The sequence below is a fragment of the Siniperca chuatsi genome, linkage group LG17, assembly GCF_020085105.1.
Source record: "Siniperca chuatsi isolate FFG_IHB_CAS linkage group LG17, ASM2008510v1, whole genome shotgun sequence".
Taxonomy (NCBI): Eukaryota; Metazoa; Chordata; class Actinopteri; order Centrarchiformes; family Sinipercidae; genus Siniperca; species Siniperca chuatsi.
The window spans coordinates 5,216,189-5,242,867 of NC_058058.1; the positions used below are offsets into that span (position 1 = coordinate 5,216,189).

The 26,679-nt window shown below is 40.0% G+C and overlaps 5 protein-coding genes across 5 annotated transcripts; 2 read left to right on the forward strand and 3 right to left on the reverse strand.

Moving 5' to 3' along the window:
- Positions 1-415: 415 nt before the first annotated feature.
- On the reverse strand, positions 416-6,207 carry tap2a (transporter associated with antigen processing, subunit type a). The gene is made up of 11 exons (XM_044171780.1): positions 5,616-6,207; positions 5,135-5,249; positions 4,907-5,037; positions 4,391-4,596; positions 4,047-4,244; positions 3,785-3,913; positions 3,095-3,283; positions 2,636-2,809; positions 2,250-2,409; positions 1,744-1,880; positions 416-1,031 (listed from the first exon to the last, which is right to left on the reverse strand). Exons 1-11 carry the CDS (start codon positions 6,190-6,192, stop codon positions 825-827), a joined length of 2,223 nt encoding a protein of 740 aa, XP_044027715.1. The 5' UTR covers positions 6,193-6,207; the 3' UTR covers positions 416-824.
- A 245-nt stretch (positions 6,208-6,452) lies between these two features.
- On the reverse strand, positions 6,453-11,606 carry psmb9a (proteasome 20S subunit beta 9a). Its single transcript, XM_044171784.1, has 6 exons — positions 10,870-11,606; positions 10,684-10,751; positions 10,379-10,510; positions 8,199-8,328; positions 7,791-7,932; positions 6,453-7,598 (listed from the first exon to the last, which is right to left on the reverse strand). Exons 1-6 carry the CDS (start codon positions 10,918-10,920, stop codon positions 7,471-7,473), a joined length of 651 nt encoding a protein of 216 aa, XP_044027719.1. The 5' UTR covers positions 10,921-11,606; the 3' UTR covers positions 6,453-7,470.
- Positions 11,604-15,914, reverse strand: psmb12 (proteasome 20S subunit beta 12). Its single transcript, XM_044171783.1, has 6 exons — positions 15,776-15,914; positions 15,229-15,299; positions 13,496-13,627; positions 12,985-13,114; positions 12,728-12,872; positions 11,604-12,121 (listed from the first exon to the last, which is right to left on the reverse strand). The coding sequence occupies exons 1-6, from the start codon at positions 15,821-15,823 to the stop codon at positions 11,994-11,996; spliced, it is 654 nt and encodes a 217-aa protein (XP_044027718.1). The 5' UTR covers positions 15,824-15,914; the 3' UTR covers positions 11,604-11,993.
- Positions 15,847-19,709, forward strand: psmb13a (proteasome 20S subunit beta 13a). The gene is made up of 8 exons (XM_044171781.1): positions 15,847-15,983; positions 16,230-16,317; positions 16,581-16,678; positions 17,215-17,355; positions 17,489-17,604; positions 18,003-18,061; positions 18,410-18,561; positions 19,327-19,709. Exons 1-8 carry the CDS (start codon positions 15,922-15,924, stop codon positions 19,436-19,438), a joined length of 828 nt encoding a protein of 275 aa, XP_044027716.1. The 5' UTR covers positions 15,847-15,921; the 3' UTR covers positions 19,439-19,709.
- Positions 19,710-20,005: 296 nt separating this feature from the next.
- Positions 20,006-24,654, forward strand: psmb8a (proteasome 20S subunit beta 8A). Its single transcript, XM_044171782.1, has 6 exons — positions 20,006-20,489; positions 20,780-20,921; positions 21,334-21,445; positions 22,164-22,293; positions 23,067-23,271; positions 24,100-24,654. Exons 1-6 carry the CDS (start codon positions 20,340-20,342, stop codon positions 24,186-24,188), a joined length of 828 nt encoding a protein of 275 aa, XP_044027717.1. The 5' UTR covers positions 20,006-20,339; the 3' UTR covers positions 24,189-24,654.
- The last annotated feature ends 2,025 nt before the right edge of the window (positions 24,655-26,679 follow it).

The following is a 26,679-nucleotide window of genomic DNA, read 5'->3' on the forward strand; positions in this document are numbered from 1 at the left end:
ATTTTGGAGTAATTTTTATTATCTCTACATCCTTGTAGTGCCAAATGCTTTCCCAGCCCTCTAATTTACTTTTTTACTGTGTGGAACAAATCTCATCACGTTCATGATGACATCATGTTGGCCGAAGCCTTTGTTCTCCGTGTTTTTAGATATTTTTATTTTTTTTTTAATAAAAAAAAAAAATAAATCATTTGAATGTCCTATGAATGTGTTTAGTGAAAGGACGTCATAAATGTGTGGCTTGAAAAATAAATAAATACAATCCATGAAAACATTCAGATACGGTTTGACTGACATTCTGGCAGGAGTCAGCTGACGTCACTGACTATGATCCAAAATGTCTGATCAATCTTTTATTTGGGACATACCCATAATGCAACCTTTGGCCACAAATGAAGGTTTATGGTGTCAACTGTGTGCTGTCATGTCAAACTTTTATTCATCTTTACCAAACACCAGGACTTAAAATTGAAGAATAATACAGTGGAGATATATCAATCAGAAAAAAAATCACTCATAAATTTAATTTGATTAATTTACAATACCTAATGTAATTTTAACAGCCTGCAAAATAAATAACAGATGTATACTATTACAGATGTGAAGGTGCTTTTTAGGCCACATATTTTAAAATAATGAAATTTCTGGAAAATCATTTTCACTATCTATACAAAAATATTTATATAAACTCCAGCTTGTTCTCTCACATTATCATCAGGCTAGCTGCTGTTGATCCTGCTGTCTAACAGATGCAGCGCAGTCATTCTGAACAATTCTCTCAGTATTTATCGAGCTACAGCATCAGCATCAGTGACAGTAGTTTGTCACTGTGGTGAGTTTCCCTCAGTGAAGAGCTTCTCTCTCAGTTTGTAGTAGCTCCCCTTCCTGTCCATCAGTTCCTGGTGAGTCCCTCGCTCCCGAACTCTGCCTTCACCAATCACAACGATCTGATCTGCCTTCTCGATGGTCTTCAGCCTGTGAGCGATCACCAGCAGGGTCTGGTTGGGACAACTAGCCAGGGCCTGCTGAACCTGTGCAGAGTCAATGACAGAAATATTTATTATTTCATTATCTGGTGTTCACCAGGTATCACTTTTTTAGGTGGAAGTAGAGCTAAAAGATATATATATATATATATATATATATATATATATATATATATATATATATATAAGTCATTAAAACAGGCTAAATTATGTTATTTATCAGATGGATCAGATCACATTTCTTCAAGATTGGTCATAAACAAATTTTCCTTTTCTATGAAACCGTGAAAGATATTTGGCTTGTATGACTGCCAGTTTTTTCTTCTGGAGCTTTGAGCTCTGAGCACTAAAACGTGAAGATTTAATTTCTGTCAATAAGGTCTTGATTGTCCAGCTAGAAACTCCAAGACAGTCATATTCTTTACATTGCTTGGTTTTATTGGGGCATTTATTATCAATTAACCAAGCAATGATGTGTGAGCACACTTTTACATGTGTGCAGCACTTCCTCTATATATCTATTAAATACTGACTTTATGTTTTTAGTCAGAACTGACTGCCTATTGCTGGGGCTACAGGGGAATACATTCATAGATTAATTCACTCTTGTGATAAAGAGTCTTCGAGTCTTCATCCACATACTGTATTACTCACTATTTAACTGATGGTATAGAACTTGTTTGAAATACAAACCTAGAGACTTCTGGCCCTGGAGGGCGCATGCTTGGACACCACTGTGTTAGACGTTGCGACATACCTTATTTTCACTCTCGCTGTCCAGAGAGCTGGTTATTTCATCCAGAATGAGGACCTGTGGCTGTCTGACCAGAGCTCGAGCAATGGCGATCCGCTGCCTCTCGCTCTTGGACATCTGGCCGCCACCCTCACCCACCTCTGAGAAATGGACAACATTACAAAATCATAACAGATTGAGGTTCAAGCTGAGGTAAAATTCAAAAACCAGGAAATATAGAAAGATCTGAGGATTAGAAAACTCAAATACTAAAGGGTCTGGTCAGCACTAACCCCCCTAAAATACTGCATGTGTATATTTAGCCTTTATTATGCACAAATTGAATCTACATAAATGTTTAAGATTAATAAATAAAAAGTTAAACATTTTCCATCATCAATCTTGCTCTGCAAATGATATTTTCTTCCCTCATTCACCCAAACTTTTCCCAAACTTCTAAAGCAGGTTTCTGTGTACATGTAGGCATTCAGCCATGTAAAACAGCATGAAGGGTGGTTGAACGAGTTTACCTGTATCGTAGCCTTTCTCCATCTGCTTGATGAAGTCATGGGCGTTGGCTTTGCGTGCTGCTTCCTGGATCTCATCCAATGAGCAGTCGGCAAGCCCGTAGGCGATGTTGTCTCTGATGGAGCCAGAGAAGAGCACAGGCTCCTGGTTCACCACTGCAATCTGTTAATCACACTCTCATCAGCTTGACTGAACGAATAACTCATGTTATGCATATAAAAGTAAATTTCACACTCAAATTTTTTTGAACAATTAGATATATAATTAATATAATAAAGAAAGAAAATATAAAACAATTTAAACAGATAAAAGACATACATTCTGTAAGAAAAGCGCTCCCAACAAAGAATGGTGTGCATCATCAGAAAAAGCAGTAATGATTAATTACCTTCTTGTGGAGGAAATGGTGGTCATAGGATTTCAGTGGTTTATTGTCCAATAGGATTTCTCCATCCTGCGGCTCATAGAATCGCTGCAGCAGACTCACACAGGTGCTTTTTCCTTCTCCGGAGGGACCCACCAGTGCCGTCATCTGACCTGACTTCAGCTCCAGAGAAAAGTCCTGAAGCAAGGAGACAACAATGGTTTTAAAAACCCAGTTTAACTGCAATATTCCACATTTATCCATCGGACACACGCAGACAATCAGAGAACGTTTAGCCATAACATTTTAATTCATCAGACCACATTTGGTTCAAATTGAGTTTTGTGTCTCTGTAGTTTAATATACATACATTGTAACTTTCTATATTAATATTGCTTTTCCACTATTCATTTCAATATTTTTTTTCACATGAACTGTCCAAACCAAAGAGTTCCCCTTGTCTACCTGCCGCTCAGACCTCACCTGCAGCACTGTCTTGTTGGGGCATGAAGGATAGGCGAAGTTGAGATGGTGGAAGCTGACGGCGCCTGCCAGCTGATCAGGTTTGAGTTTTCCCTCTGTGCTGACCTGAGGTTTTCGGTCCAGGTACTCAAACACTTTGCCAGCAGCCCCCACCGAGTTCAGCATGTCTCCGAAGATGTAGGTGAGTGTCTGGAAGATGGCAGTCATGAAACAGATCTCTTAATAACACATTTATAGAGTCAGAGTTTCAGTATGTTAAATATTATTATTATTGTAAATATTTTTTACAAGCAACCATATGTTCAGAATAGTGTAGGACAGGCACAATATGTCTGGTTAGACATGCTTAAAAGCTATGAGCCAATGGAGGACATGTCCTGAGGACATGACAGCTCATACTCTTCTTTTAAAAGCAACCTCAAAACGTTTCTTTTTTTCTATTATCTTTCAATAATGAGTATAGTGTGTGTGTGTGCAGTTGTTAATGGTTCTCCTTAACTTCTTTAATTATAACATGCATTTTTTTAAATGCTTATGTGAAACACATTGACTTTTCCCTTGTGTATGAAATATGCTATTTGCCTTGCCTAACTGCTAAACTGTTTGTTAACTAACTTAAAAGCTACTACTTTTAGGTGCTTGCAATCACCGGCCCTGACTGACAACAATCCACAGAGCATTATGGGATACCCTGATGTTGTCTCCAAGGTCTGACTGGTAGAGGATGAAGGAAACCAGGTTGCCAGTGGTCATCTGTCCGCTCCGGATGAACAGCCTGCCGTAGTACAACATTAAGACCTGCATGCCCAAACCTGTCAACTATAGACACACACACACACACACACACACAGAGGAACAAATACTGTTAAATAAGGTGATATGCAATGACATGCTCAACACCACCTGATCTCCAAAAAAGACAATTTTACAAAAAAAAAGGCAAACTCCTCACCCTCCGTGCGAGCAGGTAAACAGCCGTGACAGTGTCCCGGCGGGTCTTGAGAATGTGTGTGTCCATCAAGCGGTCGTCATAGCGACGGGCCTCTTGTTTTTCGGTGTTAAAGCTCCGTACCACGTGAATACTGGATACGGCCTCATTCGCGGCTTCATTTGCCAGAGCCATTGAGTCCTGCACTGCCAGGGACAACCGCTGAGGAAGGAGTCAAAATAAACAATAATAATGTTTTTTTTTCCATGTCAGTACTTCAGCAAAATTTTCTTGGTAATAGATGTCATATACATATGAGTCTGTGGATCTCAGTGTTAATTCAACATTTCTTATTAACCTGCTTGTACCTGGTAGTGTGTGTCGTAGATGTTCTGAATGAGGCCAGTGATAGGCGTCTCCATCAATACGAGGAACGTGAGCTTCCATGAAAGATTCATCATCAGGGAGATCATGCCCAGTGTCTTGATGAATGTCCTCAGCAGCACATTGACATTCAGACACACTGTTCTTCCCATCAGGGTGGTGTCTTTAGACAACCTGGACGTGATTTCACCTACACAGAAAATGAATCGAAGTTATTTTCTGTCCTGTCCTGTTATGGTTTTGTCCTGTCACATCCTCTTTTGTCCTGCTCTATTCTGTCCTGCTTCTTATCTGTTCTTGTCCTGTATTGTTTTGTCTAGCTTGACCTGTCTGGTCCAATATGTCCTATCCTGTCCTTATTCTTATTCTGTCTTGTTTTGTCCTGAATTGCCCTGTCTTGATATATGTAATGTCTGGTCTTGACCTGACCTTTTTTTGTCCTTCATGTGCACTCAGAAATTATTCATACAGCATAACTGCATGTTATATACGAGCCTTACCTGTCTTTATGGTCTCAAAGAATCCAATTTCCTGTTTGGTCAAGGCCCCAAACAGCATGACCTTCACTCTGCATGTGTAGGCACTGATGGCACAAAGTAAGAGACCCCCTCTGCAGCCCGCACTCACAGAGCTAATCAATCAATCAAAGAGAAAGTCAGTCAGATATTACCTGCGAGCCACAGAAACATGCAGGTGGATGAATGTGGAGGGAAAACATTGTCCCATACCTTCCCAGAGAGAACAGGCCCATGAAGAGGACTGCGGATATGAATTCATTGGGCTGGTACTGACTGCCGAGGATGTCAATGACTCTCCCAGTGTAGAACGGGATGAACATCTCACCTGAGAAGAGACACACACACACACACAGGTGCACATAGTCAGATACAAACAGAGAGATGAGGATGCATCAGCCAGGCAAATCAGCATCAGATTATCATCATTATCATCTTCATCTTTATCATGAATTTGGTCCTCTGTATCCCGAGAGCAGAGCTCTTCCAAGGCTCGTGTTTCTATTCCCACAGAGACTCAAAATTAAAAATATCTGCCGATAATGAAAATTAAAATGACAGCGTTTTAAACGATACTTTCCACTGTGCTCATAGCTGATAATTGACCATTATCAATCTGCTCCTTTTCCTTAGCATCTCTACCACCATCATCATCATCAACATCATCATCATCATCATCACCTGCTGTACTTACAGATAACAGCCAGCGACAGGAACACAAGCCCTCCAAGCAGCAGGTGATAGTAGGGTTTGTACAGGCGGAGGACTCTCACAAACAGCACTCTGGCTTTCTGCTTGTTCTCTTTACCGGCGGCGGCATCGTCGGTGTCCGGGATGGTGATTTCCCAAAACAGTGCAGCGGCCAGCGACGCTCCGGTGCATATCAGCCAGCAGCGCATATCCGCCGATGAGCCACACTGGGTCTCCTCATTGTAAAGCGCTTTGGTCCCGGTCTCAAACACCGCGGGCAGCAGACTGTGCGCCGTTATTAAACGAATCAGAGACGGTTTTAGGTCTCCAAGGCTGAGCAGAGTTACAGCAGTTAGTGCCAAGCACCGGAGAGCCGCAGAAACCCAAAGGCGCGGAAGATGTCCAAAGACGCTGTGAATCACAACGAATCCCGATGCGTAAAACAAAGAAAGGTCGACGCAAACTGCTAAAGTCAAAGCACCGACTTTGCGGATTATTACTGCTGTATCGCCTGCCATTTTCCAGTAACAGTCGTCCTCGTACGACCTGCTCTGCCGCGGGACCAGCGTTTTAGTTTTCATCCACTTTCAGTTTCATTTTCTGGCACGAGCAGGGGTTTCCCTGAAACGCAAACTGCAGATCACAAAATTAAACTCTGCAGGAGGAAACTTCAGGATTCTTAAACTGAGTGGCTACACACGTGAACTATTTCTAATTACTGGTATCATCATCATCATCTTCCTCCTGTCCATTGTTAGTGTCTGAGGCAGCATTCTCCCTGAGAATATAAAAACAGCTTTTAAAGGGACGATTCATTGTAAAGAAGAGAAATCACAAAGAAAACCTTCCAACACGGGGCTTTTATTTTATTTTAAATTTCACATACTTGACATTAAAGCATGTGTGGGTCTCATTGTGAGTGCACCCACTGTGAAATGCATGCACATTTAAGTATTTAATTATGTCCAGTCTGAATCATGTAGGCAGGTGACCAACCATCAACCAGGCATCTTGATGTAGTCTTAATACTGGGATGAAAAACACTACTGTCAAGTGCAGAGAAAGGATGACATAATCCTCTGGTGGTGCAACAAATTTGGCTTTCACTTTTGGGAGATTTGTTTGTCAGACTGAATACCTCACACAGACAACTGCTGCTGCTAATGTTAGAGAGAAAGTGTGGGAGTGTTTCTGTGGGACTAGAGACTACAGGGATGTCAGGGGTTCTGCAGGTTTTGTCAAAAGTTGGTAAATTAACTTGTATTTACTCTGCCACTCAGTCAGGACCATTAAAACATAAATCGTTTGTACTATTGTCATGTGGCAGCCTCACTGACATGAATGATGAGCACGTTTAAGAGAAGGAAGTGGCCTCAGATGACCTGATGGCTAGAGAAACAGTCCATTTGATAGACACAGGGACATTTCCATGTCATCCCTCTTGTTCGAATTACATGCAGGGGCTGAAATGAAAAACCTAGTCTCAGTAGTTTTTCCTTGGCAGATAAATCAGTAAATGTTACCTGCTGTCAGCTTCTTCTTTGTTATGATTCAAAGTCTCTAATGATGAGCTACAAACTTGATCAGCTGTATCTGATGATCTTTTAGATTACACTCACACAAAGGCTGCCTGATATTACACTTGAAATAGCTTTGGTAATTATAGAGCAATGCAAGGATTTTTTCCTTTTATTGAAATTATTAGTAAAAGTATTCTTGTCCAATATTTTTCAGTTTACAAGCTGAATTAGTTTACAGTTGAATAGTGTGTGTATAATGGCTCTTGTGAGCAAAACAAATACATAAATGCATCCTGCACAACAGTGTCTTGGCAGACTACAGAAAAAACAATATGTTGATCACTGATCAAAGAAGGTGGGTAAGTCATTTCCTAGAATGACTTTCTCCTCTGCGCTGTGGTTATCGATGGTGACAACATAGGCCACGCCACCACTGGAGCCATCACGGTTCATTGCCAAAGAGAGAGCTACAAGAGAGAAAAGAGAATAAGAGAAGCGGTGAGACAGGTGAGGAGAATTAACTAAATTATTTAGACAAAATATATAATATAATAGATTGATAGCAGTCAGTACAAGAAGCAGCAAATGTCTGGCTTCTCTTTCACCATCCAACAATCTTTCTTGTCCAAATATGCTTTCTGTGGAAAATAAAAACTTACTGTTGACAACCAACTGCTGGCACTCCTCCTTGCTCATGGCCCTGCGAAACTCAGCATCAACAAACCCATAAACATATGAGCTGCCAGAGCCACCAACTGCAAAAGGTTGCCTTGTCAGGAGACCATTCAGGGTTGCAAACACCTGGAAGAGGTCGAAGGGCACAGAAACAGAGGGGAACAAGACAGATCACAATGTCATTCTGTATGGACACCTAAAACATCAAGTGTGTTAAGATCTTTAATTCAAAGCATCCAGCAGCAATAAGACAACAACGTTAGCAGCTGCTCTAAGCAACCTCAAGCTCACCTCAGCAGAAACATTCATTTTGACATTATGAACATTATTTTTTCCCAGTGATCTTTCTTGTTTAGCGTGATTTCTTCAGCCAACTGCATGTGTTTACTGACCTGCCCTCCATCTCTTCTGTCCCAGCCGGCCACGATGAGATGTGCTGACAGCTCCTCCTTGTACTTGTACGAGATGTTCTTCACCAGAGTGGCAGCTGAGCGAACCTGGGGGTCCTCACCTATCTCAATACTGACAGAAGTGGACATACAAGAAGAATAAATATGTTTATTACATATGTGCCCCAATAAATGTAAGGAACTTTATGAACGACCTGACAGTGTAGATGCTGATGATCAGAAAAGAATTGGTTGTACTACTGTCACTGAAGGTAGCACAGCAAGAGTAAGATGATATTTTTTTACTTGTGTATTTTATATATATATATATATATATATATATATATATATATATATATACAATCATTTCTTAGTTTTCCCCCGCTATAATTACTTATTTATTTATAATTAATATTATGCTTGTTAAGTTTCTCTTTTTACCAAGAATGTTGTGTTAATGTTTGTCCTGTTTATTCAAAATGAACAAAAAGCCAATAAACATAAAAAGCATATTGTGACAGAGTCTCCCATAAAAGGAGAGAGAGACAAACGCTGTGTGCATTGTGGTTTAGACTCATAGACACTTTTGATGGCCAATACAATACTGATATCAGAATCAGAAATACTTTATTGATCCCCGGGGGGAAATTCTTTTGTTACAGCAGCTCACCTTTACGTCAGTGCGCACAGGAATAGAAGCACTAGCAAAAAATATAATACAGGTCAGGAAATAAATTAAGTACCAAGTGGGTATAAGTATAAAATAAAATAAGTGTGAAGTACCAAGTAGGTTTACCGGTTGATGATAATAATACGGTATAAGGTAATAGTGCATGAACTGTCAAGTTAAGTGTAGCTTATTAAGGTTATAATGAGATGGAGGATAGATTTGAATTGCCAGGAGCTGAAACTTGGTGATGAATGTTTAACAACAGAATATTTCACTCAGTGTTAGTATTTCAGTTAAATTTTCTGTATTGTATTAAGAATTTCTAATCTGGCAGGATGAGAAAGCTTTGGGAACAGCCTTCACACCGTTAAAGGTGGGGTCAGCGATTCTAATCTAATCCAATACACGTCTTTTTGTCAAATTCAGCAGATGTCTCCTCACGGTCCGCTAGCTGTGCGTTCTGTGTGTGCGATGGAAAACAAATCCGGTGTTTGTACACAGCCCTGACTCTGTAAATGGGAAACAAACACTATTCCAGCCAATCGGCAACAGGTGGCGATCATGCTCGTGCACAGGACAAGGGGCGACGGGAGGGACGGTAAACCTGGTGTAATAGCATTGTCAAGAAGGAGAGATGGCCGAGAAACAGCCAAAGAGGTGAAGGTCAGAAGAACAACAGTTTTTTTTGATGAGGCCAGGGCGAAGAGCCGCGTTAACACGAGGCTTTCCAAAGGTGGAGACCTCCGAGAGCTGTAAGGCATGAAGACGGATGCGGAGGTTGCTCTGTTTCTGCTTGACAGGTGCGTAACATTAGTGTTGCTATGTTTCACAGAGCCAATAGGTCAGTATTGTTTTGTTCTGTTTGCTAATGTTTGTGGTATTTGTAAATTGTGTGTCAGGTAACATTAAATGACGGACATTCAGCTAACTTTCTAGTTTGCCAAGATATGCTGCTGTTGTGATGTTCGCTGTAGTAGCAGGAGAGTTGTGAGTATCGCTGTCTGGAGCTGCTGTGCTCTAACTCTAACAACTAACTCTCGCTAGTTTTTACTCTGTTGTGTTTTGGATGCTGTGTTTGTGTGCCTGCATGTCGTTTGTTTGATGACGTTTTATATTATGTCTGTTTTACCCTCAGGCGGCAGACGCTGTGGATTCCGCCATATTGCCCAGTTGTTAGTGTTGTTGCCTTGGCAATGCGTGTCCCTGAATTTGGGGGGGGACAGAGCTTCTGAAGGGAGGGGTGTATTTGTTTGGTTGTTTAGTTCAAATATCAACAATCTTTCTCCAGAATCGCTTACCCCACCTTTAAGGAACACTACTATCTGAGCAACAATATGAACATATAAAATGTGCAAAATATAAGTCCTTGCTCATTTTATGGGCTGATTACTCCTGTTCATGTAGATGGAGTCTGGAAGGCACCTCTAATCAGAGTTGGACTCTACCTTGCCATCATGTGATATTTAATGAAAGGGTAATAAGTCTGTCAATATAACTTTAAGTGTGTATTTACCTGTGAACGTCTAGCTGGTAGTTGACCATCTCAGCGATGGTCTGAGCGTCTGCTGCAGAGCCTGACAGAGCACAGTAGATCTTGTCGTGGAGGGGAGACAGCTTGTTCATCACCCTGTTCACCACCGATGCCCTGGACGGAGGGATGAAGAGGGTGAGCGTGATTGTGGGGTGGAGCGGAAACATGGAGGGTGGAAGGGTAATTATGCTTGAGACACTTAAGAATCACTGGTGTCTTAATAAAGATAGTATCAACAGACACAACTGGGCAAACACGCGCGCGCACATACGCACGCACTACCTTACCCTGCAGACACCCGGGAATCAGACCCCAGCACGACCCCTCCATTATATTCGACGGCAATGATGGTTGTCTGCAAACAGAGGAGAAAGCAAAACATATGTATCATTCATTCCTCGCGGCGCAGCAGTATGCCACGCGCATTAACAGGCCGCGAGTCTCTCAAAAGACATAAAAAATGTCACACTTACTCCGGTTTTCACCTCCTCGGACAACCACTCTGGCCCCGTTTCTTCCAACATGCTGAAGCGCTGCAGAGACTCCGGTAACGACAACAACGACCGTATCTTTCTGTCCGGGGAGTACACCGAAACGTCGAGCAGTCCCGGTTTTATGTTGTTTTCTAGTTGTTGGAGACTTTTCTTTGCAGCTCTAAAACTGTTTCTGACGCGTTTGGTTTAAACAATCATACATCAGACGGACTCCATGTTTTCCTGATTGAAATCGAAATTGAAAGTTAAATTGTCCCTCCTCTGAGCTGTGAGCTTGTGTTTCAAACCTGTGAGTGTCACTGCAATGTACACACATGCCATTTCAGTTAGGTAGGCAAAGTGTGCATTAGACTTTGTGATGGGATAACATCTAACACTAAATACAGTGCACACAGTATATGCACTAGAAATGTTTAAGAACCATAAATGATATGAGACTAATAATATACTCTTTATCTTATACGTTATAACAAGATAAATAGTATATTCTTATAACGTGATAAGTTTGTATGTCGTGATAACATGAAAATATCTTGTTATAACGTGAAAAAACCTCACTGTAACAATAAACTTTTCACATTTTAACGTGAAACTGATCCGTTTTTCTTTTTCTGTCATGGCAGCGATACACAGCAGCAAGAACCGTAATTTACAGAACACATCACAAATCCTTGAAGATAGTTTGAAGCACAGAACTCAAAGAAAGAAAGAGAGGTTTTGGAAATTGTTTTATTCTCTTTTTTCCCCTCGCATTAATAAAACATGTGATTTGGACACATAAAAAGGCAGAAAGATGTTCAAAGAGTTGAGTTTGGAATTTATATTGGTGTATAGATTTTGTATAAACAAACCTGAATCATATAATGAAGCTCAATTGTGTTTACACCACTGTCTGTTTCCACATAAGATTCACGTTTTTCATTACCAGGCAACTAACCAGTTCTTCAGGTGTCTGACTTGTTTTCCAGGTGTGTGTGTGTGTGTGTGTGTGTGTGTGATTTGTTACTTCCTACACAGAGCAAATTAGTGATACAATTGTTCAATGCAAAATTATGCAAAATAAAATAAAAAAAATCCTAATTTCATTGGTCGCTCAAAGGTAGTCACTCATCATGGAACTTGGGCAGCTTGTCACCAGGGACAACCACATGCTCCACCCCCTTTTCCGTGATCACCACCAGGTGAGCCACGCCCCCGCTGACGTTGTCTCTGCCCATGGCCAGAGCTAGAGCTGTGAGCAGGAGGACAGAGGGAGGGCGGAGGAGGAAGGAGGACAGACAGGAACAAAAAGCAGGAGACATATAGGTCAGGTTGGACAAGAAAGAGATGCAGTGTGATAATCCAATAATGATTATGCACCTACTGACAACTACCAAGTCACCAACAAACATTTAATTCACCTTTAAAATTGATTTCCATTTAATTCTTTGTATTCATCTCATAAAAGACGAACATGCAACACTGCAGATCCTCCAAGTCTGAATATTAATCTAACCTCTCATTTCAGGTTAAATTTCCATACTTTGGTCACATGTTGACAACTAAGTCATCTTCATGACAGCTGAGCAAACTCCAATATGCTGCTGAAGATGTGAGACGTCTTTGAAAATGTGAGTTAAGATTATGTCAAACTCTCATTTTACATTTTTAACCCTTACAAAGCAAGCAAACGTTTATTCTCATTTTCTGCTACACTCTTGTACATATTCGTACATTGTCATGGAATCACAACTCAATTTCCCCAAAAGACATTTTCAAATCCTGACATGAACTTCCTGTACAAACAGGTACAAGCTTATTTAAGTTTGGGTACAGAAGTAAAATAATACAACAGTACCATTAGTGGCGAACTGTAGGCATTCCTCTCTGCTCATGTTGGGTTTGTATTTGGCGTCAACGTAGCCGTAGATGTAAGTACTGCCTGAGCCACCGATGGTAACCGGCTGACTGATTAACATCCCACCTAGAGACACTACGTACACCTGGAGAAGGATGGAGAATATCAGTAATGCAGATGTATGCAGCAACGTGGACTTTACTACGTACTGTCATCATCACTTCTGATGTTTGACTTTCTTCCCACTCACTACCTACCTGTGGTCCCTTCTTCCTGTCCCAGCCTGCTGTGATGAAGCCGGCCTGTAGCTCATCTTTGTTTTTGTAACACAGTTCTTTCAGCACCGATGCTGCTGATATCACCAGAGGAGGGGTCTCCATCTGGACACTGTGGATTAGGGAGATCAGGGAAGATCAGGGAGAGTCAAATTTTAAAGTTTGTGCCGTTGGAAGTAAAAGAGACTTTTAATCAATTATGTTTTGTCTTGCCTTCTCAAATGATTTTGTATTCACGTGTGTTTACTGTGTGTGTGTGTGAGACAGTTGGAGCACATACAGGATATGTGTTGGTTTGCATGCATACAGCTGTGTATGTCTTTGTCTAGGAGTCATATTAAGGAATAAAAGCAAGTCTGGAAATTTGATGGAAAATAACCAAAAGTGTGATTAATAAAATATTATGTCAGTGTGAAAATCTGATGAACATGTTTTCTCTGTGTGCATACTTGCGTGTAATATGTGCAGGTGTATTCATATGTGTGTGTGGCACCTGTGGAAGGACAGGTGGAACTTTGCCGCCTTGGTGACGGCCTGAGCATCTGCGAGTGAGCCAGCCATGCAGCAGAAGATCCGGTCATGAACCTGAATCACCTTGTTGATTGTCTTCGATGATACATATTCGCTGAAAAAGAGAAACAAAGAGACGATGAACAAAGCCATAATGCAGAGAGACACACACACATGCTTCCAAATCAGTAATGTCGTTACTGACTATAATCCACAGTCCTCTCATTCAGGTTGAAATTTCTGCATGTGTAGGATGAGCATCCAAGTTTTGAATTTACTTGTTGGCAACAGTCACTGCTAGCTTAATCAGTGGTGTAAGAAGTGTCCTTTACTTAAGGAAAAGTAGCAATACCACACCTTAAAAAGACATTATAAGTAAGTCCTGCATTAAATGATTTTTATGTAAAAGTATGTAAGTAACATTAGCTAAAAGTACTGTACTGCTAAATGTAACGTAAAAAGTACTCAATGCAGAAAAGTGGCCCCTGTGAGTGTTATGATACGATATATCATTGGATTATTATTACCGACGCATCAATGTGTAAGAAGTATTTTACTGTTCTAGGTCGAGCTGGAGCTAATTTTAATGGCTTTATATACTATTTGGTAGTTTAATCTATAAAAATGCATTTTATTTATTAAGCTCATATGTTGTTTAAAATCTTAAAGTAAAGTAACTATCAAATAAATAAAGTATAAAGTACAATATTTTCTTCTGAATATAAATATATCATATAAAGTAGTATGAAATGGAAATACTCAAGTGAAGTACAAGAACATCAAATTTGTACTTAAATACAGTACTTGAGTAGATAGTTACATTTCACCAATGAGTTTAATAGAACAATACATAAAAAAGGAACTGAAGAAGTTTTGAGGTTTATATAAAATGTAGTTTTTACTTGATCAGTGTAACATGCAGGAGCATGTGGCTTTGAGAAGTTATCCACTATCCACTCAGATAGTATTTTGCTAGCGATAATGTTAGCAAACAAGCAAGCTAAGGTTAGCCAGCTACAACCCAGCCACACTGCATGTATCCAGCCGCCGGGGTTAATGCCAGCCAATCCACCCAAGACAGCATTTTGCTACGTCAGCTAGCTAGCAGCAAGAAAGCTAATGTTAGCTAAAGCCACAGTATCACAATATATTTCACATGCTTTGCAGTAAAGTTAGCTTTGACTTTTGACTTTTTGTTTGACTGTGTGTTCTGGTGGGTGCCGGTCGTTTGTTAGCGGACTCCATTTCTAAGCCAAATTCAGCTAGCGTCGCACACTGTTGCTGCTGTACGGGAGCGGAAGAGAAGGCACTTGGGAGCGTGCATAAACGTCACATCTTGGTTTTTCACAGAAAAACGGACCCGAGTCCTTTACATAGAAATCAGTCCAAAGGCTGTTATAGGCAACCGAGAGTCGGGGAAGGTTTCATTTTTTAAGTGTGGTTACAGGCCGTTCACATATTGGGGAATAAAAATCGATGTCAAAAACGACATACAGTACCTTTAAAGCATATTATTACTAGTAAATTATTTTTGCAATTTGTAAATTGCATGTTGTGTTTTAGATGTTATGGGAAACTGCTGGCCTTTTGTGCCTACACAACTTGTAGGTACAACACATCATGCTACTTATGTGCAGAGTTTCAACTCGAATTTGGGGATTTTTATCTTCTGTTTGAATGTGTTTAACAATAAAGGCAACTTCACAACATCCTCACCCTCCAATGGATGCCCGGGAATCTGACCCAATCACGACCCCTCCATCAAAAGTGGCAGCCAGGATGGTGGTCTGAGGGAGGAGAGAGCAGGAGAGTGGGACTGTTGGTAAGATTAGATTCTCCAGCATTGAAAAAATAGTTATAGTTAACCAAATATGACAGAAGACAAATATAACACTGGGTTATACAGCATCACAGGCATACTTAGTTCCCTTTGGCTTCTTGAACAAGGCTATGAATTCTGGGATTTAGAGTTCTGATGGTGGGATGGATTTTTAAGGTGATAGTAACTGTAAATGAAAGTGTAGCCAGTCGTTTCTTTGTAGAAATGTAAAGATTAAACTAGAGCTAACAAGTAAACAATTCACTGACAATAAAATACGTGGAAAGTCCAGTCGACGTAACTTCACTTTGTGTTTGGTTACTATTCATCTATACCTTCACCTGTGCATCCGCGAAATAGGTTATCTATCTCTTTATGTTTGCTTTGCTTTGCTGCTGCTTCGGTAGAAAAAGATACTACTGAGACCGGTCCGGATTTACTCACCCCTGTGCTGACGCCTTTGACTTGTGAGTCCGTGCAGTGTTTCTCCATTTTCACTCCAAAATCGAAAGAGAGGAAGGAGAGGTGACGCTCTGAACAGCGACCTCAGGCGCACGGAGACGCGCGGAGACGCCGCAGTCGGGTCCAGTATGGCGCTATCAAATGTCCTCGAAACTCCTGCAGCGGGGTTTAATTTCGACAACGCGGCGAGGTATGAGCTTCTTTTTTTATGTCTTCTGAGCAGCAGACTGTATCGATAATGACAAAAAACAAAACGCAACTCAATGTCTGAGCTTTCACCGGGATCAAAAGTGAAAGTAACTTTTTTCTTGCTTGTTGATCAGTTAAATCAAGGAAACAATATAGTGATGATGTGTTCACGGTTATTACTTTAACTATAATATATATATTCAAAAGCTGACCCCCCTCTCCTGTTACCCCCACTATCCCCCTCTAGGAACGCTGCATTAGAGGGTCTTTTTGAAGGAGGACAGGCACCTAAACCTCTGAAAACAGGCACCACGATAGCAGGGCTGGTGTTCAAGGCGAGTATAAAGCTGGTTAAACTGAAAACATGTATGGACCAAAACAGTGACTTTCTACACTGCAGTCTGTGAACTATAAATGGATTCTTTACATTGTTTTTCAAAGCATACCAGATTGACTTTCTTTTTTACTTCCAGGCAGCCAATGTTTATCATTAATTCCTGTATAATATAAAGGGAAACTTGCAGAAACATATAACTGCCATTAAAACAAAAACCCCAGTACACTTGGTTACTAATATCCCAATTCATCTGTGCTGCAGGATGGGGTGGTGCTGGGAGCAGACACAAGAGCTACCTCCAGTGAAGTGGTGGCCGACAAGATGTGCGCCAAGATCCATTACATTGCTCCAAATATATAGTAAGTCCATGAGCGGAGACATCTACCTTCAGATATTCTGACTGTCATCAGTCTGCGATGTTCAGTGCTGTTACTGTTCTTTTGAAGTGAAGTGTTATCATTTGCTTTTTTGGTGAACTGCACATTTCACCATAAACTGCCTCCTTAACTTCCATTTAAGTGATTTCCTACATACCCCAGAATGCCCTACAGTGACCTTGTATTAAGTATTAAGATTTGCCACATAAGAACATTTACAGCTGGAAAGAAAGCACTTGTAAATACAGTAACGCACTACTGAAGAGATGCAAGTTGTTGTTGCATTGCATTCTGGGCTACTGAGGCTACTGTAGGAGAAGAAATACGTTGCTCCATCTTTTGTGTGATGAATTTCTGTGGTTGTTGAAGCAAAGTAGTGGCTCGAGAAAGAAGCCATTGCTCTACTTTTCCCTCTTTCTCTTCTCTTTAATCTTTCCCTCTCTGACTTCCCAATTCCCTTTTTCTTCTCTTCTTTAACAATCTCTCTAATGCCTCTTTCTCTCTCTCTCTCTCCCTAGTTGTTGTGGAGCAGGTACAGCAGCAGATACAGAGAAGACCACCGATCTTCTCTCCTCCAACCTCACCATTTTCTCTCTGAACAGCGGGAGGAACCCTCGTGTCGTCATGGCCGTCAACATACTACAGGATATGCTGTACAGGTTTGTGTTGCACGCGCACATGTACCTGTGTCTAGAGGTGTGTGAGTGAGTTAAACACAAGTTAAACTCACAGTTCGTTTAAAAACTGTGGTGTTAATCAGGCCTCCCATGTTTTGATCTCTGTGTCCCTCAGGTATCACGGCCAAATTGGTGCCAATCTTATACTGGGAGGAGTAGATTGTACTGGGAACCACCTGTACACGGTGGGGCCATATGGGAGCGTAAATAAGGTGCCTTACCTAGCAATGGGTATGTGACATAACACTGTTTTGTTAGCGCTGGCAGCACTGTTACTGCAACATGTTTTTGTTACTGCTCAGGCTAACCACCTAGGTCTTGTTTTTTATGTTTCAAATGTGTCATTTTTTGTATAAAATAGGTTTTAAAGAAACCAGAGTGTTTGAAATGGTAAATTCAAGAGTCTATATAGACAGATTAACTACCATTACTACTATTATCAATGCCAGATCATATCAAAACATGCTCTATTCTATATTAAAGTGTCAGAGATTATGACTTTGTCTATAATTCTATAATTTACCAATATAAATTGCATTCTCCATTTTCATTTGCTGCAGTTGTGCATTTTCTTCAGTCTCAGACTCCATCCAATCTGTTTCATCTGACTTCACTTTGTGTCCATGCAGGATCTGGTGATCTGGCTGCTCTTGGGATCCTAGAGGACGGGTTCAAACCTGACCTGGAGGTACGCCACCTGGACAGCTGTTACATGTTGTGACAATGATTGTTAGTCGATCATTTAGACATGAACACAAAATTATTTCACTTACTTTTGGGCATCTTTAATTGAATAATTGCAGTGTTGCAGGGCTGTTGGCCAAATAAGCCTCTCGATTATGAAGTTAACAGTTGAGAAAATGTTAAAAACCATTAATTTTCCTCCCTGTTGAATTGTGTCTGTTACCAAATAGAAAAACTGAAAGGGCATTTGGGAATTGCCACAAATGGATCATTTAGAATTGATGAATGCTTCTGTCTTCTCCTTTGTGTTCTGTGTGTCTCTGTTTGCCCTTTTCTCCATCATCTCTCTCAGCTGGAGGAGGCGAAGGAGCTGGTGCGTGTTGCCATCCACGCAGGAATCATGAGTGACCTCGGCTCAGGCAACAACATCGACATCTGTGTCATCACCAGACAGGGAGTGGACTACATCAGACCCTACCAGGAGTCAGAGTACAAAGACAATAGGTAGGCCAGTATGAGTATGACATTATTCAAGATCTGCTCTCTGGACAGAATCTTAAAAGGATAGATTTTAGAAAGTGAGAACATATTTAAAGGGTATTTGGTGAGTTTTTATCTTGAACCATGTCTGCAAATCAGATTTCCATCTCAGTCAGTAGTGAATATCTTTAGTCTGTACCTGGCAGTGTGATTAAGCATGAACTTTTTATGTACTAAATTGTGACTTAACCTATTAGCTTTTTAGTCCTTAAACAACTTACCACTTTAAAACTAGAACAATAGTATTGACTCACACTGTTCAACAATGACCACTGCATACTGTTTTAAAAGTGGATGATGCAAAGCATGCTGCTTTTGATAAGTCCTTCCCCCCTCAACTTTCCTCAACGCTGGCCCCCATTTAAGCTTAGGAAAACACACAGTAGGCCACGTTTGTCATGCAGGGACCCAAAGTAAAGTCTGGTTTTTGGTCACATTTTGTACATGCAAAGATTTTTCATTTTATGAAGGGTTAATGGAGTATCATTAACTCTGTAAAACAACAAGGTTTAATGATTGATCCAGCTTCACCCATGAAAAGAAACTAGTGAATCTATAGTGCCTAGCTTTTCTAATTCAGTGTCAAAGATTAACTCCACATTTCATTTAAATCTATCTATCTATCTATCTATCTATCTATCTATCTATCTATCTATCTATCTATCTATCTATCTATCTATCTATCTATCTATCTATCTAAATATCTATCTATTTCTCCCTCTCCCCTAGGAAAATGAAATACAGATATCGTCCAGGCACGACACCGGTTCTGACAGAGAAAGTAGTCCCCTTAAAGCTGGAGGTTGTACAGGAGACCGTGCAGCAGATGGACACAGCCTGAGCCACGACGCACAATCACACTACAACATTTAGCAGCAAAAGGAAAAGTCTTTAATTTCATTACATCTTTATTCACTAGAATTAAAATATATAGTAGTGAAACATCACAGACATTTTATTAACACTGTCGTCATGGTTTCTACTCTGCTGCTGTGCTTCACTGTGATGTGGAATAGTTGGCAGGAAGATTTGGCCATACTGAAAAAACTGTAACATGTTTTCACAATATGGAATAATTAAAAATCATTGAATAAAATTCTATTTGACCCTTGTTTTCAAGTTGTGTAATTATTTATTGTTTCAATGTAATATTTTAATCTCCAAACAGCAGCCCTCTACTTATGATAACAGACCCAGTAAAAATAAGAGCTCATAGGCTGCTGCATGTTATGTGCATTTAAATAATTAACATGTCATTAACCTAACTGTATTTTTACAATTTTTAAATATGCAAACACGCATTAATAACCTCTGCTGGCTTCCCCAAACCTGAGTGTTGCATTTCCGCTTAGAGACTGATGACGCGAAAAATATAGTGCTCTTCTATTGGTTTATGCTGTTTTGAGCACTTTTTTTTTAATTTAAGCTGAATATCACGGAGGTTTTTATGATTCTTAGGTTTTTTTGTTTTGATCAGTTAACTTTTTGATTTGCAAAAAACAGCCAGGATTGGCCTAATTAATAGTTGTGCGTCGGTTTCGTGTTGCTGACTAATTTTGCATGTTATTTCGAGAGGACAGGACTGCATGCACACAGTTTTCAAACCCTTTCACTTTCGAATTCTTTGTCACGTACAAGGAAATGTTCCTTGACGCATTGTCAATCGCCTTCGTCATTTTGGAAAACGTAACACCTAAACTATAGAATACAATTAGAATATAGTTTATCCACTTTAATACATAATGGCTCTTTTCGACGTAAGTGGGTTTAAGCCTTATTCTGAGCTCCGCGGGCAGATTCTTCCAGCAGGTCAGACGCACCTCGTCGACCGAACCAACCACTACAATTTCGGGACCAAAACCCAAGAATTTGCGGTTCCTTTGGGTGTAGACGTGAGTATCATTTCTCCAAGTTTTGGTAAGAAATGAATATACTGAATCCTATCCGGTAAACCTGCCACAAGCATGAAGCGTCAGGCGCGGTGTGGTTCAAGTTATTTTACGCGTCTGTGGTTTTCAGTATGTGGCGCGTGTTTGCTTCTCAAATATCATGCATTTATCTCAACTATCACGAGTCATTGTCAAATAATATTAGGTTATGATAGATATTCCACTCTCATGTTCTCTCACACACACACACACACACACATTCAGCTGAGATCCCTTCTTTGATTTCATTTCAGCCCTCAGGGTTTCTCAAGTCCTGTAACCGTGACGGCGGTGTGTGTATAGAGATGAACCACGGTACGACCACCCTGGCCTTCAAGTTCAGACATGGAGTCATCGTGGCTGTGGACTCCAGAGCCTCAGCTGGCCGGTACTTGGGTAAATACGCATGTGTGGAAAAGTATGGAAAAATGTGTTATTTCTCCTCGAGATCTGGAAAAGGTGGAACTGCACAGAAAGTTGGGCAAAGTGTGGGAAAAGTGCATTTCCCATAGTCTGACAGCCTGTTAGCTTCTGTAAAGAAAGGGAAGGCGTGACATGCCCCAGTCAGACATATTGCCTATCTACTGTACATCAAGTCAAAAGACCTCCTGATCACTCAGGGGACAAGTCTCTCAAAGAGCTGTGGAGCTTTGAAATGTAAATAAACCAAATGGTCACAAATGTAAATAAGGCAACAAGTGTAACCAAGGTGCTGCTACACTGGGCTACTGCATAGTGCTGACATGCTTCAACCTGTAATCTTGGTCACTAAATATCTCCATTTCCCAAATGTGTCACGGCTCTGCAGCGTCCAATGACGTCAACAAGGTCATAGAGATCAACCCCTACCTGCTGGGCACCATGTCGGGCAGCGCTGCGGACTGCCAGTACTGGGAGAGACTCCTGGCCAAAGAATGCAGGTCCGTCCTGCAGTGGTTTGAATATTGGTCGCATTGTCTGTCAATCCCTTTTGTCATTTAATAATTAATGTATTTGTGTGTTTGGTGGGGTATTGCATAGTGCATGCTATGTATGCAATGCCCAAACAGTTTGTCTGGTTCCTGTTTTACAGCTTCATGACCTAATAAATGAAGTGTAGCAGTTGTGTTAGGAAGCTGGATACATAGCAGAGTCATTTCTGATCAGTCACAAGGAAGTAAACTGGAGAACTGGAAAGCTCTCTGATTTAGTTTGTCTTATTTGTGTGAAGCAAAGAGATTCAGTGGTTAGGACTGTGACTTCACAGCAGGAAGGTCCTGGGTTTAAATCCCACATGGGCCAACTGGGGCCTTCCTGTGTAGTTGATGACATGCATGTTACTTCAGGTATTATACGATTTATCAAACTTACAAGTTTCTTTATCAAGAAATGAAAAACATATTTGCTTAATTACAATATTATTAATGCAGATTTACACTACTTTGTCATTTTATCACAGATATCTTTTCAAATGAAAACATGCATAAAATACTTCCACCCAAATAAAATGAAATTAAATAAATGCATCAAGAGTATTTTTGTGCAATGTTGGCTGGCTACAAGTTCAGGCGTACCTGGACTACCTGCAAAGCTGATTGATTTGTTAATAGATTTGCTTGTGAATTGATTGGTACCTTCTTTTCTTATTGTTTCATCCAGGCTGTACAGACTGAGGAACAAGCACAGGATCTCTGTGGCTGCTGCCTCCAAGCTGCTGTCTAACATGATGCTGGGTTACAGGGGCATGGGCCTCTCTATGGGAAGCATGATCTGTGGATGGGACAAAGAGGTAAGCTGTCGGTGTGTGTGTCAGTTTGCACTGCTCAGAGCAACAACATTATAATCCTTTTTATCACTTCCTGTGCAGCGGAGCCTCATGTTGTACCCTATTTACTGGTATAGAAATGTCCTCATTGTGGTAGTGGAGGATTGTAAAGTTGCTGTTGCTGGGCAGGACGCTTAAATTGGAAGTTTTCTGTTTCTGGTAATATGGCTGTGTTAAAAAAGTGACAAAGGTGTGTTATTGTTGTTTTATTTACTATTTACTACATCTATATTTACTATTAATGATGCTCAGTGACGAGAAGTCACACTTTATTCATATTCACATGGTCTTCAACATAGTAAGAACTATTAAAATACAGACACCACTTAGTAACATAGAAATACTCGTGTATCAATTTAGGATAACGGGCTGCACTTAGCAAACATTTAAAAAGCAACCAATCAACAAATAGTGATCAAAACAGGGAAGAGGGTACAGACTGTAAAAAAAATGTTTGCATGTTGCACGGTTTACACAATATCACATCTGGAACAAACACATAAAACCACAACATAATTAAATATTGACTTCATATCAATATGACACATAAAATATACCATTTGTCCACCGAAGACATCATTAAATTTGAAAACATTACCCCAAAAGACAGTAGTAATGTTATTATTTTCACACTTTCACACAGTTGTACTGTACTGTTGTATTCCTATCAGAAACTCTGTCCTGTATATGAAATAATATTTTTCCTGCAGACTATGTAATGACTGTGTGCTCTCCAGGGCCCTGGTCTGTACTATGTGGATGATAATGGGACGCGTTTGTCCGGCCGTATGTTCTCTACCGGCTGTGGGAACAGCTACGCCTACGGTGTAGTGGACAGCGGTTACCGGGAAGACATGACGGTGGAGGAGGCGTATGACCTGGGCCGTCGGGGCATTGCTCACGCTACACACAGGGATGCTTACTCTGGAGGGGTGGTCAACAGTGAGTATACTCTGAGAGTGTTCCTAAATCTTGTTTTAGATTTAGGATTTCAGTATATCTTGTATCTCTATTTAAGACATTGTTTTTGGCCACACCAGCGGTATGGTTGTCGGTCCGTCCTCTTTGATCCAGGCTGAAATCTTAACAACTATTAGATGGATTTCCATGAAATTTGCTCCAGACATTCATGTCCCCTCAGGATGAATTGTATTAACTTTGGTGATCCTCTGACTTTGATGGTCACCACATTTGTCCTTTAAAACTAATGACATTTCCATCATTCTCAACTGCACTTTGTGTTTAGTGGTAAACAAAAACATGGAAACATTTACACAAAAATAAATACATAAATAATAGCAATGATAATAAAATGAAATAATCCAACCAGCACTAAACAAACAACATAACAACAAGAAACACACACACACTATCTCTGTTACAAGTGTCATCTGCACAAAACTAACGAGAAATAAAACAGATTAACACTGCCAAACAAAATTACAATAACGGAAATGCACTGAGTCTACCGATGAATTGCAACAAAGAAAAGCTAAACTGGCCTAGGGGTTAACCCGCAACCTGGTTCGTGTCCGCAGGGGAGCTTTGTTGCATGTCGTTCCCTGTCTCTCGCTCTCTCTCTGCCCTCATTTCCTGTCATGTCTCTACTGATACCTATCAAATAAAAACATAACATGCACAAAACAAATTTTAACTGAGCAAAGACTGAATGATGTGTGTATAGCTGTGGTCTGTGAGCACTTGAAAATGGTCATTTTTGTCTTTATGTGGGAATATTTGAGGTTTTTTTTTGTGTGTGTGTTTGTCTAGTGTACCACATGCAGGAGGATGGCTGGATAAAGGTGTGTAAGGAGGACGTATCAGAGTTGATCCACCGCTACAGGAAGGGAATGTTCTGAGTTTGACCCCTAAACACGGATCAGCCTCAGCACTATGAACGCAGTCCAATGATGCGTTTCTTTCCAAAATTATGTTTGAACGTTTTTGTTTTTGTTGTCAAAATCAGATGTCAACTATTTCAGTGTTGAAATAAATCACCTACTTTGTCTTGCAGCAGAGTGTGTAAGGAAGTGTGTGGTCCATTTCTGATTTTGGATCAATTAAATGTCAGTCAGAGCATGAAATGCCTCGTAGAACCATTTATTTCCCTTCATATCAACTTAACTTTGCAGGATCAAGTTGTCATCATACATTGTTAAGATCTTTGTTTGGTTATTGTTCTTTATCTTATGTAATGTCGATACTGTTCATGTTAATACTCTCCAAACTTACATGTTTCAGTGTAGTAATTTGTGGTTTGTGCTAACCATAAAATACTCTTGTCAATTCAACACACAGCTCCAAATAAAGACTGTTTTTCAACTCCGTGCTTTGTCCTGTGATGATTATCCTGAACTGATACTTTATGTTGCTTTATGATATAAAGCGTCAGGTACAAACTTGAAAATGAGAAGAATTAGATTTATCTTTTTGAAACAAAGCAAGGCAGTAAAAATGTATTGATATGTGAGTGATGTGTAAAATCTAAATAATATTCATGTCTCTGTCCTAGTTTACTGTCAACCACATAGTTATTCAATTGATTGTCATCACATTTTCACCATAAGGTTAAACTATCTTGTAGTTTAGAACAAAAAAAGTATATTATTTCTATATCGAGCTGTGGAAGAAACATTTTAGATGCATAACCTGATCATTACAGAATTCGGTTTTTGTATTGCTGGGCATCTGGTGAAATGTGATTACAAACATACAGGATGCGCCAAACCTCAACCAGATCTTGCAAACGGAAAAAATAAGCCCTAAACCTGTTAGGTGACATGTCTAAAGCTCCTGATAACTGGTGTTACAGTGTCTCCAAACACAGAAGAAACTGGGTTATATCACTTAATGTAAATATAGTACTTTTGTATTTGTATGTATGGTTTATTATAGAATTTATAGTTTAAAATATTATATAGGTTGGCAATGCAAATATACACAATATAATTTTTCACACAGAATATGAAAAGTACTGTAGTGGCAACAGCTGTGACGTCATCTGTTTCCATGCAGAACTCAGCCACAGAGGTTTTCCTAATGGAGGTTTTGGTCTTCAGGCCAGTCAACATTAATCTTCACAGGTCTGTGAGGATCTGTTTGTTTTCTCGCACTTATCCTGTGAAGCTAGCACAACGCTAGCAGTTAAATAAATGACTTTAAAAAATTAAATAATCATCAACGGATATTTTTTGATAAAATAATATACACAAAATGTTATCACAGCTATATAATCACCATAGGATGTGGGTGAGTGTATCTCTATCGTATTTTATACAGCAGGTATAACCTACAGCACATTATATAGTTAGAAAAAGAGTTGGTTTGGAGAAGTCACAGAACTGGAGAGTTTCTTGACTGTGTGACGTCATCAGTTGCCAGGCAGATTTCAGTGCAACAGGTTATTTCAGGGGAAACCCAAAGCACCACACTGCCCTGAGCCTGGATATGAAGGAGGGCTGAGTGGGTCTGCCAAGTCTTATACACACTGATAAAATAAAATATACACACACACAAGCAGAAAGAGAGAGAGCTGTCAGTTGAGACTAACTGCCCCCCCTCAGAAAAACTGACCAGTCTCACAACAGCACTGCTTTCCAAACACCAATCAGAGGAAACCAAATTATAAAGCAATGTAAAGAAACCTATTTGGAAAGAAGAAACTAAAAGCCAAAGTAGATCAGGATGTTATCATGACCCTAAAAAAGAGATTATTAATCAGCAGAATATCTCTCTACTGTCAGAGACAGAAAGCAGAGACAGCTAAACAACTACAGGCTCAGTGACCACAAACTGGCAATCGAAAAGGAAGACACAAAAAATCATGGCAACCAAAAGAAAACAGAATATGTGGTCACTGTTCGACAGGTGAGGTTGAGACAGAGATGCACTTCCTCCTGCAATGTACAACATTGAATGAAAGAAGGAACCTTTACTTTAACAAGTTCAACTCTAATCTCAGATTTCAAAGAGCTAAATGACCTCTCAAAATTAAAAATACTCGTAGGAGAAGGAGGCAGGGCAGATCCTGCTGCCTGATATGTATCAACATGCCACAACCTGAGGGACAGTGAGTGACCTACACACACATCTTACTTATCTGTATATATTTTAATATACGACCTACACACACACACTCATTAAAAAAATGTTTCAGTGTTTAGTTTTCACTTTTTATGTATTTGTATTTTAACTGCAAGTCTACAATTTATTATTATTAGTATCCCCTTACTTATCTCTATATATTTTAATATCACAATTCTTCTGTTTATGTATGTTTATATTTTACACATGCTTTGGCAATGTTAACATCTGTTTCCTATGATAATAATGCCCTACTGAATTGATTTG

Excerpts from the sequence above, each read along its gene's own strand:
- tap2a (XM_044171780.1), bottom strand. The coding sequence starts at position 6,192 with ATGAAAACTAAAACGCTGGTCCCGCGGCAGAGCAGGTCGTACGAGGAC. Across the intron at positions 5,038-5,134 it reads GGCCTGTTCTCTCTGGGAAG|CTCTGTGAGTGCGGGCTGCA; the intron begins GTATGGGACAAT and ends TTGATTGATTAG. Across the intron at positions 4,245-4,390 it reads TCTACGACACACACTACCAG|CGGTTGTCCCTGGCAGTGCA; the intron begins GTACAAGCAGGT and ends CTCCTTCCTCAG.
- psmb9a (XM_044171784.1), bottom strand. The coding sequence starts at position 10,920 with ATGTTGGAAGAAACGGGGCCAGAGTGGTTGTCCGAGGAGGTGAAAACC. Across the intron at positions 10,752-10,869 it reads CCGAGGAGGTGAAAACCGGA|ACAACCATCATTGCCGTCGA; the intron begins GTAAGTGTGACA and ends CTCTGTTTGCAG. Across the intron at positions 10,511-10,683 it reads GATTCCCGGGTGTCTGCAGG|GGCATCGGTGGTGAACAGGG; the intron begins GTAAGGTAGTGC and ends CCCTCCGTCCAG.
- psmb12 (XM_044171783.1), bottom strand. The coding sequence starts at position 15,823 with ATGGAGAAACACTGCACGGACTCACAAGTCAAAGGCGTCAGCACAGGG. Across the intron at positions 15,300-15,775 it reads TCAAAGGCGTCAGCACAGGG|ACCACCATCCTGGCTGCCAC; the intron begins GTGAGTAAATCC and ends CTCCTCCCTCAG. Across the intron at positions 13,115-13,495 it reads TTCCACCTGTCCTTCCACAG|TGTCCAGATGGAGACCCCTC; the intron begins GTGCCACACACA and ends CCTAATCCACAG.
- psmb13a (XM_044171781.1), top strand. The coding sequence starts at position 15,922 with ATGGCGCTATCAAATGTCCTCGAAACTCCTGCAGCGGGGTTTAATTTC. Across the intron at positions 16,318-16,580 it reads TAGCAGGGCTGGTGTTCAAG|GATGGGGTGGTGCTGGGAGC; the intron begins GCGAGTATAAAG and ends TCTGTGCTGCAG. Across the intron at positions 18,562-19,326 it reads TCAGAGTACAAAGACAATAG|GAAAATGAAATACAGATATC; the intron begins GTAGGCCAGTAT and ends CCTCTCCCCTAG.
- psmb8a (XM_044171782.1), top strand. The coding sequence starts at position 20,340 with ATGGCTCTTTTCGACGTAAGTGGGTTTAAGCCTTATTCTGAGCTCCGC. Across the intron at positions 20,490-20,779 it reads CGGTTCCTTTGGGTGTAGAC|CCCTCAGGGTTTCTCAAGTC; the intron begins GTGAGTATCATT and ends ATTTCATTTCAG. Across the intron at positions 23,272-24,099 it reads CTCTGGAGGGGTGGTCAACA|TGTACCACATGCAGGAGGAT; the intron begins GTGAGTATACTC and ends GTGTTTGTCTAG.